The sequence below is a fragment of the Lepidochelys kempii genome, chromosome 8 (genome assembly GCF_965140265.1).
Source record: "Lepidochelys kempii isolate rLepKem1 chromosome 8, rLepKem1.hap2, whole genome shotgun sequence".
Classification (NCBI taxonomy): Eukaryota; Metazoa; Chordata; order Testudines; family Cheloniidae; genus Lepidochelys; species Lepidochelys kempii.
Genome location: NC_133263.1, coordinates 90,747,155 through 90,759,319, shown reverse-complemented (window position 1 = coordinate 90,759,319; position 12,165 = coordinate 90,747,155). Strand labels below are relative to the sequence as shown.

Here is a 12,165-nt window from a genome sequence, read left to right as displayed (position 1 = left end):
TGGTTGGAACTTATGGTGGACAAAAAGTTCATCTTCCTTTTGCCGTTACAACATAGGATAGTAGAAATTCCCTTTTTATTTTTTTCAATTACACGTATCTACATTTTAAATTAATTGATGGGCTCACATTTATCAGTCATCAGAAAATAATGGGTACTTGATAGGAGGTGTGGGGGGGAAAGCAGGAAGAACACATGTAGGGGTTAGTGAGTCAATGGTAGTGGACTGACTACTAATGGCTACAGTGTTTCATCGGATTATTTCTTCACCAGGGAATTTCAGAAGTCCATGAAAACGCAAAGAACCTGTGTTCTTATCCAGCTTGTTCTTATCCTTCATGTTATTAGAAATTACTACTCTCCTAGTGAGACTCCGATCATACCTGTCTGTTATATGTCTCCCTAAATCCATCAGGTAAAACAGAGAGGGAAGTTTGTTTACATGTGAAAGAAACTTTGTAATGACAACATACTTGACTTATGAAATGAACAGAGGCACTAGAAGCCCTAACTTAGTATGAGATGCACGTCAAATATTTTATTGGATATGGATCAACTATTGTCCAGATTCATGATGGTTGTTTACACCTTTGCTACAGAAAGATGGATTTTTTTTTAAAGTTTAGAATTTGCAGAACGTTGTAGAGATTTGGGGGGGAGGGGTTGAAAGGCCTGTTGCTAGGAATTTAGTTTTGCTTGTTGTATACATTAGAAGATATTAATTATTATTTATTAAACACAGCAAAAGAAAGGAGGAGAAAAAGGCAAAAAAATTGTAGCTTTAAAAAACCAAGTCAGTCTTCATATTAAATTCCTTTATAGTCTCTTCTCCCTCTCTCTATATTGACAGATTTTAAAACAAAAAATTCTTTCTTGGATGGTTTTTTAAAATGACATTAAATATTTTTGTTGGGGGGAAAAAAGTATTAATTATATACTGTAGCTCTCAGGTTTTGCAGTTTAAGTCTGATCCTGTTTCTTCCTAAAATAAACCAACTGCACAAGAGAATAGAATAACAAGAGACAGGAAAAGGCATCTCTGTCTCTGTTGCTTGGAGGTTGGCTGATTGAAGACTACAGATACATGACCCAGTTAGCTCCTCTTGGACACCAGCTCTACTTACCTGGGCCTGGTAAATGGTTGGCTAGGATCGTCTTATTTCCCTTTGGCCAGTATAGGGGAGGCACAAATTTTAATTTTGATCAGCCCACTCAGGAATCATTTTTATGTCCTTGCCAAACTGGCTGTGCCCAAGAGTGGCAAGGTTATATTTACCTTGGCTGGCTAAGCAAGACTCTTTTTAGAGAACAAGCAAATAGAGAAAGAGGACAGGAATAATAATACCAGCTAGCTCTTATACAGGGCTTTCCATCAAAGTGCTTAAATAGGAGGTCAGTATCATTATCCCCATTTTATAGATATGAAAATAAGGCACAGAGAGGGGAAATGACTTGCCTAAGGTCACCCAGCCAATCAGTGGCAGAGCTGGAGCCGGAACCCAGATCTGCGAGTTCCAATCCAGTGTTCTATTCACTAGCCACACTGATGCCTAACAAAGACAGGAGTGGAAACTGACATGAAGGAGGGGGTTTGCATCTTGGGAGTTTCTTAGGGTACAGCCTTGGAAATGGATACTGTTGTTTTGGTTCCCTTTCCTCACTTGATCCAGTCACAACATCTTTCAGGATCAGCAAAAAGGCCCAGTGATGAGATGGTAAATCTCTGGTTCCCAGAATGCAGTGGAGTGGAGTGCAGGTTACTTTGATGGTGATGCTGCTGCTCCAAAGCTTCCTGCTACATTAAGTGCCACGTGCTTTCCAGAAAAGAAGTTCCCTTAAATGGTGTCAATCTCATCAAAGTTGTGCAGTCAGAACAAATTTACAATAGTTATATATTGACACTGCTTCTTGTCTTAAAGATGACACTGGTCTGCTGCTGTAACAATTCACCAGAAAGTTTGGAAGCCCCCAATCAACAATACATTACACTAACTCAGTTCGCACCATTTCTTTGTTTTGTACTTGCCATTTGTTGTAGTTAGAAACTTCTTAGCACGTCTCTTTCTCTACCCTACAAAGGTATTCATTCTAGTGTCCTAGGGCACGCACATTCTTTTTCCACTGCAGTTTCAATTGAGTTTTTAATCAATTCTATAAGGATTTGTATCTGTCAGAATAAGTTATGAAATGATGTAATATTTAGTATTTCAGTGTCCTCAGGAGTGTACTAGTCACCTCACAATTTAGATAAGGTGAGATGGTCTCTGACTCAAAAAGATGCAAAGAAAGTTGTGTGCGAGGGAAGACAGGATGAACATGAGCAACTGCTGGATGATATGTTTATAAGGAAAAAGGCTAAAGGGCCTGATTGAAGTCAATGGCCTTTGGATCAGGCCCCAATGCACTACTAATACGTAAATGCCCTCCTTATGCATTGTTTCTGCAATAAGAACTTCTGTATATAACTAACTAGGCTAAAAAGAAACGAAGTTTCAAAGAACATAAAAGAAAAATTAATTTAGTCTATATATAGGAAGGAAACATAAATCTGATATGGTTCTTTGCTAAAGGTTATTTGAAGACTTTCAAAAGGAAGTCACTGAAAGGAACCCAATGATGGATATTAACCATCAAAGCAGATGCTAGGTAAATTAAAAAATAAATATTACCTCGGGCAGGATGTTTTGCATTACTTCTCCTCAGCAGCTTTTGTTTTTCTGCTTGAGCCACTAATGAATAAAACACATTTAAAGGTCAAGAAAACTTTACTCTAACAATTTTAATGAAAGCAGATAAAGACAAGTTACCTCATCTTTACCCCCCCCCCCAAGCAGATGGATTTTTTTAAAAGGATAATAAAAACAGCACACATTGTTGACTAAAAACCATTATAAAAAACAATCTGCAAAGCCCAAGCACGTCGTCTCAAATTAGTGCTTATGTCCCACCCATTATTTTTCTTCCAATATTTCCCTCTGATGATAACATGGCACTTTGTCTCAAGTTCAGAGATGAGAGGAATGGTTCTTCTCCGCTACGGTCAGCAGAAATGCGTGCATGCCCCCAGACAAAGGGTTCTATAGGTTCATGGAGGTTTGACATCTTGTTTACATCAGTCTCCTGGACCTGGCAATCTCATGCCCTATCCTGAATGTAGTTGCTCTGGTTAATAATGTAAGCATAAAGACAGTATCAAACACTAGCATTCTATTTACAAAAACTTCTGTTTGTATTACAGTAGCACCTAGTATTAGTGATTGTATTCATGCAGAATTTAAAATTAGCATACTTGGAATAAAATCTGATAAGTGTTAGTTGTCAAATTATAGTAAAGAGATAAAAATTGTTGAAGCTTACTTAGAACTTTGGTCTTCTGCACTTCAGCTTTCAAGTTACAGAATGAGTCTGAGATGCCAAAAATATTTTCAAGCTCTCTACTGCCCTCTAAAGCCTGAAAGTAGAATTAAAAACAATACTAATTTTATTCCTAAACCAACAAATTGCTATATAGACTGACAGAGAGACAAGGTAGGTGAGGTAATATCTTCTATTGAATCAACTTCTGTTGGTGAGAGAGACAAGCTTTTGAGCTTACACAGAGCTCTTCTTCAGGTATTACCTCACCCACCTTGTCTCGCTGAAGTCCGGGGACCAACACAGTTACAACACTGCATAAACAGTCTAACAAACATTTTCAATGCAACTTATAATTAACAACCCACTCTAGCAAAGGGTAAAATTTTCACAAACACCTAAGTAACTTAAGTAAATGAAAGACACTGGGACTTAGGCTCCTAAGTAAGTAGGTCACTTCTGAAAATGGAACTTGTGTGTTTTTGAAAACATTATTTGAAAACTCTTGTTATGGTTTGCTTCATTTATATAGCTTCAGCTTTTTAAATAAAGAGATTCACACCTGATCCCCACAAAAACAATTCTGGTACTTGTATAAATTTGCCTTAATATGTTACTAAAGAAAGAAAATCTATCAGCTTTTAAGATTCTCTTGCATATGGTCTTCAACAATAAATCTAAAAATCCCCACTGTATCAATTTCATTAGCAAGGCCAAGATTTTATTTTTAAATGTATTTGTAAAAGCCAAATTGAAAATCTTTAATTGAAGAATTTCAAAAATAGTGCCAGGGTGTCAATCTAAATAAGTCTTTTTGAAACAACAGTGTGTGTGTAACAGCATGAGTAAGTAAAATAAAACAATTTGAATAGGCTGAATTATTTCTGAGGACATTGAAGTAAACAAGAGAACTTTGTCATGAATTTATTCAGTACAGAGAATATGAATAAACCACATTGTGTGTGATAAACAGACTCCATCAAAAGTTGACACATTAACAATGAATTAAATAGTATGATGACTTCAACACAAATAGATGTTTAATTTTCAAGTCCTTACATACAAGAGTAGGACTGACAGAAGCTAGGACTGGATGACAAGGGCTGAATCACTTGATAATTGCTCAGTTCGGTTCATTCTCCCTGAACCACTGGCCACTGTCAGAAGACAAGCAAGATGGACCGTTCTTATGTTCTAATGAAATCTATGCAGCAATAATTTATAACTCTGTCAATACTACTTAGTAATGACCTTACATAGTATAATTTCTATACAACTTAGACACAGGGATAAAAGTTAAAAACAGATCTTTTGGCTAACTGGTTTAGAGGTATAAATTTTGCTTTGGCTGCAGGATTTGTTCAAGATTCAAATCCTGGACAAGCAAAGATGTTTCTGTGTCATACAGGGGGTCAGACCAGATGATCACAATGGTCTCTTCTGGCCTTGGAATCCATGAATAAAAAACCTATTGTGCCAATGTACTTTGAAAAGTGACTTGGGAAAAAAAAATTAAATGGTATGGTGAGCTTCTATATTTGTCTCTCAATGATTTTCAGGTCAAAAGCTTTGTTTTCTTGCCTTTAAATCTCAAAGAATACTGTATATATGATTTTATTTTCTTCAAGTTTATTTTTAAAGTACATTAAGAAAATTAATGCCACTAGAAGACAGACCTGTAAACTTGTTAAGCTTTGTCTCATTTTCAGAAATCTCACCAATGAATATTCAACTTCAGACTGCAACACCATAAACCTACATAAAAAAGAAATGATTTAAATCAATGATGTCAGGATCCATTGGGAATAATCATTTTAAAAGTCTTTCTTAGAGGCCCCCACAACAACAGTACAGTCTCAGCACTAAGTAAACAATAGTTAGTTTATCCTGATAACACTACTGTGAAGTAGGAAAATATCATCTTTGTTTTAAAAATGGGGAACTCAGGCCCAGAGAAATTAAGGCTATGTCTACACTACAGCTGAACAAGCCTCCAAGTCCAGGTAGACGGACACATGCTAGGGGGCCTTGAAGCTAGTGTGCTAAAAATAGTAATGTGGATGTTGCAGCTCAAGCTCTCAAGCCTAGGGGGTCAGGTGAGCTTGAGAGCCTGAGCCACAATCTCCATACTTTAAAAAAAAAAAAATGTTTTTAAACCTGTTTGCTCGAGCCTCTCTAGTGCGAGTTTCAGAGTAACAGCCGTGTTAGTCTGTATTCGCAAAAAGAAAAGGAGTACTTGTGGCACCTTAAAGACTAACCAATTTATTTGAGCATAAGCATGCATTCCGAAGAAGTGAGCTGTAGCTCACGAAAGCTTATGCTCAAATAAATTGGTTAGTCTCTAAGGTGCCACAAGTACTCCTTTTCTAGTGCGAGTCTATCTACTGGAGTTGGGAGGCTTGCTCCCACTTCCAGTGTAGACATACCCAATCCGACTTGCCCATGATCACATAAAAAGGCTGTGGCACAACCAGGAATTGAACCCATGCAGTCTCACTTCAGTGACTTAACCTATAGACCATTTTTCAGTCCACAGACTTGTTCTAATACTAATGTAAAGATTAGTCAGTTTTTAGAGGTTGATGAGTTTAGTAAGAAAAGCAAAGTAGTACACAATTGGATCAGGTTCTAAATGGCAGATTATTCAGTGTACGATTGAGGATGTGCACTAAATACTTATGAGGGAAAACTGTCAAATGTTCTTCTATCAAAGACTTAGAACAGGTTCTCTTTGTAGCATGTCAGCATAGAAATCAAATATGGACAAATGGGAAAACATCCATTCACATTTTTTTCCCCAACAAAAGGAAGGATCTCATTGTCATACTGAGCCTTATGGAAAAAGAAAGTTAGTATTATTGCATTTTTACACAGCAACAGATGGTTAGACAGAAGAGGAAATGCCAATGTCAGTGTATCATACAATATATTTTTCCCCTCAGAACATAAAGCGTATGGAAGTTCACATAAAATATTACTATGTAGGTGTTTGTTTGTACATGTGCTTTATTGACATGTCACTAACTGCTGTTCACAAATTTTGCAGTTATTTTTGAACATATTGAATACAAACATTTACAGGTCGAAAGTGACTATGCTTACTTGGATGGGTTTGCATTTGCAAGGTTACCACCACTTGGAAACAATGGTATATACATTGACCAGAGATTTAATGTATCATGGGATTAAGAGTACTGTATTTGCATGGATTAAGAGTTTTCTACACTAAAAACAAGACATTTGTAAATATTTGCCTAAAGAGATTATGACTATTCAAAGATAATTTTTTTTAAGGTCCAAAGGGAGCCATTATGATCATCAAGCCTGGCCATACAACCTCGCACAAAAGTTTCTGCATCAAGCCCATAATTTCTTTTTGAGCTACAACATACCTTTTAGACCATACCTTGACTTAAAATCTTCCAGTGATGGAGAGTCAACCATGTCCCTACGTTAATTATTCCAATTGTTAATTACTCTCTTGGGGTTTTAGTTTAAGCATGAAGAAAAAAAAAACCTGTTTCATATGAAGGTACTGTAGTGAATTCTTCCATAATTGAAACCATTTTAGTTGATTAACTTTGACATTCATTTGTGACTTCACCACAAATTCCATGTACCCAGTGGTGAGCTGGAGCCGGTTCCCACCGGTTTGCTAGAACCGGTTGTTAAATTTAGAAGCCCTTTTAGAACCGGTTGTTTCGCGAGGGACAACCAGTTCTAAAAGGGCTTCTAAATTTAACCGTCCCAAAGTGGCGCCGACTTCATGGGTACTCCAGCCCTGGAGCACCCAAGGGGAAAATTTGGTGGGTGCAGACCCACCGGCAGCTCCCTGCCCCCCCCCCGGCCCCAGCTCACCTCACCTCCGCTCTGCCTCCTCCCCTGAACATGCCGCCCTGCTCTGCTTCTCCGCCCCCCCCCCCCCCGTTTCCCGCGAATCAGGTGTTCGCGTGGGAAGCTGGGGCAGGCTGAGAAGCAGGCGGCAGCTTCGTGCTCAGGCCCAGGGAGGCGGAGCAGAGGTGAGCTGGGGCAGGGGGGCACGAGGAGGGTCGCCCGCACCGCAGCAGGTAACCTGGGGGGGGGGAGGGGAACCGCTCCCCGCCCCAGCTCACCGCCACCCTCAGCCTGAGCGGGAAGCCGCGGCCTGCTTCTCAGCCTTCCCCGGCTTCCCGCCGAACAGCTGATCCATGGGAAGCGGGGCGGGGAGGGGCGGAGAAGCAGAGCGGGGCGGTGGGTTCAGGGGTGGAGGCGGAGCGGAGGTAAGGTGAGCTGGGGCCGGGCACAGGGTGGGGAGGTGCCGGTGGGGGTTCTGCACCCACCAATTTTCCCTGTGGGTGCTCCAGCCCCGGAGCACCCAGGGAGTCGGTGCCTAAGGCACCACTTTTGGTGTGATCAGTGACGGAGCGGCCGCTCCCCCGCAGCTACACTCCTACGTCCCTAGGAGCCAGAGGGACCTGCCGGATGCTTCCTGGGAGCTGCCCCAGGTAAGCATCGCCTGGACTCCCCACCTCGCCCCCCGGCAGGTGCCTCTGGCTCTTAGGGGTGGGGTGGGCACCCACTACGGTGGCCCACGAGACCCTCCTGCCCGGTTCTGGGGGCAGTCAGGGGACAGGGGAGGGGAGTGGATGGGGCAGGAGTCCTGTGGGGAGCATCAGGGAACACGGGGGGGTTGGATGGGGCAGGAAGCCCCGGGGGGTGGGGGTGGGCAATGACCCCCTTGTCGGGTGAGGAGGGAACCTGTTGTTTAGATTTTGGCAGCTCATCACTGCATGTACCTTTAGTAAAACATGTATGCAGTGTAATTGTAGCCATGTAGGTCCCAGAATATGAGAGAGATTAGGTGGGTAACGCAAAGTCTTTTATGATACCAACTTCTGTTGGTGAGAACAATAAAAGATCCAATAAAGGATATTACTTACCCACCTTGTCACTTTAGTAAAATGTTTTCCAAAAATTAATAAAACCTACAAGTAAACCCACAGCTTTTAGTTTAAAAAAATTAACTATCATGAAAGAGGATTTAAATGCCATGCTCAAAATGAAAAAGATCAAGGTAAATTTTAAAATTGGTGTCCCTTTATCATAAGTCAAAGCAGGTTAAGTTCCAGATCTGTATGGGAATCTATTAGTATGGTCCCCTGAGTTTGTGCAGATTGAGATGAAAGGTCAGGACATAAGACACTTTTCTGGCATTCTTAAATTGTAAGGTAGGTATCAGGGTCAGTGTATGTGGATTTCTTTGCAGGACTGCGTCCATAGTTTTCAATGATCACTTAATGAATTACAGTCACTGATATAGCTGAAGGATTTGAATTCCTAACTACTAGAGTGCTGCTTACTGTTCTAGTGGGCTCCACCACTCAAATGATATTTAGTATCCTGCAATAAAGGAATCCCACACTTAAGCAAAAAGATGAAGCATCTAGTAAAATAAAAAGAACCTTCTGAAATACCTTTATCAAAAGGAAGAGCTCTAACTCCAAGCATAAGAAAAAAAATAATGCTTATTCAAACATTGCATTTTCTGAAACATGATAGAAACTACTTAAGATTTGGAGGAAGTGAATAAAAATTCCTGTTTGACTGAAGCTGCTAAATTTTCAGTTATAGGCAGGGTTGATAGAGCCGCCTATTATTAAAGTTGCCTGACAATTATCAGACCCTTTTTTCAGTTGCTTATAACTTTACCAGACTTTAGATTGAAATTTTTCATGCCAGGTGTTGGCCTCACACTGAACTTTTTAGGAAACTTTCAGACAAAATGGTTCTGCTGTTTCCAAGAATGAGGCTAGGAAAAAATAAATTTTGCCCATTTAAAAAAATTCTCATGACCTTTTCTTTGAAAAGCTCGAGTATCCCCATGCTTTGGAGCAAGTCCTTGAAAACTGGCAGAGGGTGGCCTTTGTGTCACCTTGTGCCTTTTGTCACCCCTATGAAAATCCACCCAGATCTGGCTGCATTATAAATCTTCGAAAAAAAAACACAATTTGCACATGCTCAGTAGAGCCTACTTAGATTTTAGCATCTAAAATCTCTGAAAATTCTATCCTTAGTGAGCATGCTTGAGCCTCGCAGATCTCCTAATGCTGACCAGACTGCACATACACCATCCACAGGATTCTTGCCTCATTCAGTGCACAGGATGGGTGGACCAGCTCTGGAGATGAGTCAAGGTTGTATAATGAAGGAGACCATTGTCTACAGGACAAATTGAACAATGAGCAAAAAACAAAATATTGAATAGCTGCTCAGTAAGCAAGCACTGTCCATCCTGTGCACTGAATGAGGCAAGGGTGCAGTGGAAAAAATAGTATGCAATCATGTAATTAAATACTGTATCAATGCATATGCCCAAGGGGAATAAATTATATTTGCACAGGCATTGACTTGACAACCTTACTAGTGTTTTTAATGGTGTTTTTTTGTAATATTCTAGGTTTTTGTTTTTATTTTAAACAAACTGAAAAAATAGATTCCCTCAAGGCATCATGACACCCACATGGTTCATCAGCAGGATGGAAACTTGAGATCCACCACATAGACTTTTCCCAGTTGAGTTAACAGAGTAACTGACAGCAGCAGTAGATTGTCATTCTTTATGTGGACCAGCAGGGGAGGGAGAAAAGACACACCCTTGACAGTAGGTTTCACAGATATTTGCTGACAGCAGAGGAATGATGAGACTCAGAAATCTTTGGTTTTGTTCCAGGCTCTTGAGGGGAGTGTACTCTAGAGGGCACAGACTCTTCTGCCCATTCCCCACAAACCAGACATCTTCTGTACCTTCCCCTCCTAATTGTCCCTGTCCCAGTCTCATTCTCCTAGTCAGTCCCAGTTTTCACTCCTCAGGTTTCTCATCTAGGCCCTATCCCCTTTGCTCAGACAGTCCTAGTCTCTCCCCTCCAGGCTTGCTCTCTGAGTCCTAATCTTCCTCCCTACGCCCAATCTCTCCCTGTCCCCACATCCAATCCCAGTTCTCCCCTACCTATCCCAATTCTTTGTCCCCAATTTCCTTGCACAGCTAGTCCTAGTTCCCTCATTCCAGGTCCTCATCTGATCTCTCTCCTTCCCCCCTGCTGACTCCTAGTCCTACTCTCCTCATTCAGTCTCCTCTCCCTCACCTCCTCGCTGGCTCCTCATCCCAGTCTCTCTGCCCAGCCAGTTCTAGTTCTTCCTCTGCACCCGAACTCCCCATCCAATCTCAGTGTTCTCTGCCACTGCAGCCAACTGGTTCCTAGTCCATGTTTCTCTAACCAACTTCCAGTAGCTTCTCTCCCCTCCCCCCATTCCAGTCCCAGTCTCACCAAACTCCTTGTTCCAATCTATTCTTTTTCCTCCCCCTCTGCATTTCAGAGCTTTTGTCCCCTCTGCATTTCAGGTGGCTTCCTCCTCCATGCTGCCAGGGTGGTAGCAGAGGGGCGCTTAAAGCACAGGATCCCTGCTTTCAGTTCCAATGCCCAGCCCCAACCAGCTGGGGGCAGCAATAACAGGGAAAGTCCAGCTTGACCCCTGTAGCCCTGGCTGGAAAATGGTTAGTTGCTCTGTACATGCACAGTCTGGTCACACACAGGAGCAAGGAGGGGAGAGAGCATGATCAATGGGAATGGAATCCACCAAGTCTATTCAAACTGCAATTTTTCAAAGGCTTATACCTTGGCAAAATCTGGATAGATTTTCAAAGGGATAGCAAAAATCACATTGCTGACACAAAGGCCATTACCTGCCAAATTTCAAGGCCCTGCTCCAAAGCAAGGGGCAATAGAGATTTTCAAAGAAAAGTTCACCCAGCATTTAACATAGGCACAAACAACATGTGTCTTCCCTAGCTTCATTCTTGGAAACAGCGGAACCATTTTGGATGAAATTTCCCCCCAAAATTCAACCTCAAGCAGATACCTGGCATGGAAAATTTCAACCAAACTGGCAAAAAAAAGAAAATTTCAGGGAAGCTGTGACCTGTCCATGACGTTTACTAAAAGTATATCTCATAAAATGGGGATGTTCAGGTGCCTGAAGCAGGGCAGATGCACAGGGGCTAGGAGCTGCCTGCAGCAGCTAGGGGTTGCGGGGTACCCTGTCGCATGCAGCTCCAGGGGCCCCCCGCTGCCTGTGGGGGTCAGGAGCTGTGGGATACCCCCATCTCCCATGTCGGCTGGGAGCTGCGGGGTAACCCCATCGGCAGCAGGCCAGGAGCTGTGGGGGTTCCCCTACCATGGCTAAGAGCTGCAGGGCTCCCTGCCGGTGGCGGCGCCTGCAGGCTCAGGGATTCTCCCACCCCTGTGGCAGCTGGGAGCTTGGGGTCCTGTACCAGGGGCTCTGGGATTCCCTAGTTGCCCGTGGAGGCTGGGAGCTGGGGGTTCCCCTGCTGCCTGCGGCGGCTTGGAGCTCCGGGGGCCACCAGAGGCACTAGGCATACCCTGCAGTTCCCTGCCCCCGCTGGAGGCGGGGGAACCCTGCAGCTCCCGACCACCACAGGCTGAAGTCACAGAGGTTGCTGCAAGTCACAGATTCCATGACTTCCGTGACCTACATGACTAAATCATGTTATAATGGGCAGTACCAGACAACCTTAATATGTATCACGCTACCACCCCACCTATAATATATTTTACCAACTCTGACTCCTATTCAGCAAAATACTTTATGCACACCTTATGTCCATCCCTGTTTAGCAAAGCACCTGAGCAGCCACCTAACTTGATGTATCTGCTTAAGTGCTTTGTTGAATTGAGGCCTATAAATGTCCATCACTGTCAGAAGGCTTATGTACTAAAGTCAGTTTGCAGCAAGAAAAACAAGATTCTTATGGGAA

The 12,165-nt window shown here is 42.3% G+C and overlaps 1 protein-coding gene across 2 annotated transcripts in view; it reads right to left on the bottom strand.

Moving 5' to 3' along the window:
• The window catches only part of ITGB3BP (integrin subunit beta 3 binding protein), a 56,083-nt gene that overhangs the window by 12,298 nt on the left and 31,620 nt on the right, over positions 1 to 12,165 (bottom strand). For both annotated transcript variants that reach the window (XM_073357461.1, XM_073357462.1), the window contains 3 exons: positions 5,030 to 5,108; positions 3,357 to 3,450; positions 2,669 to 2,728 (listed from right to left, as the gene is read on the bottom strand). In XM_073357461.1, coding sequence (XP_073213562.1) covers positions 2,669 to 2,728; positions 3,357 to 3,450; positions 5,030 to 5,108 — 233 coding nt within the window. The remainder of the gene's footprint in view (positions 1 to 2,668; positions 2,729 to 3,356; positions 3,451 to 5,029; positions 5,109 to 12,165) is intronic.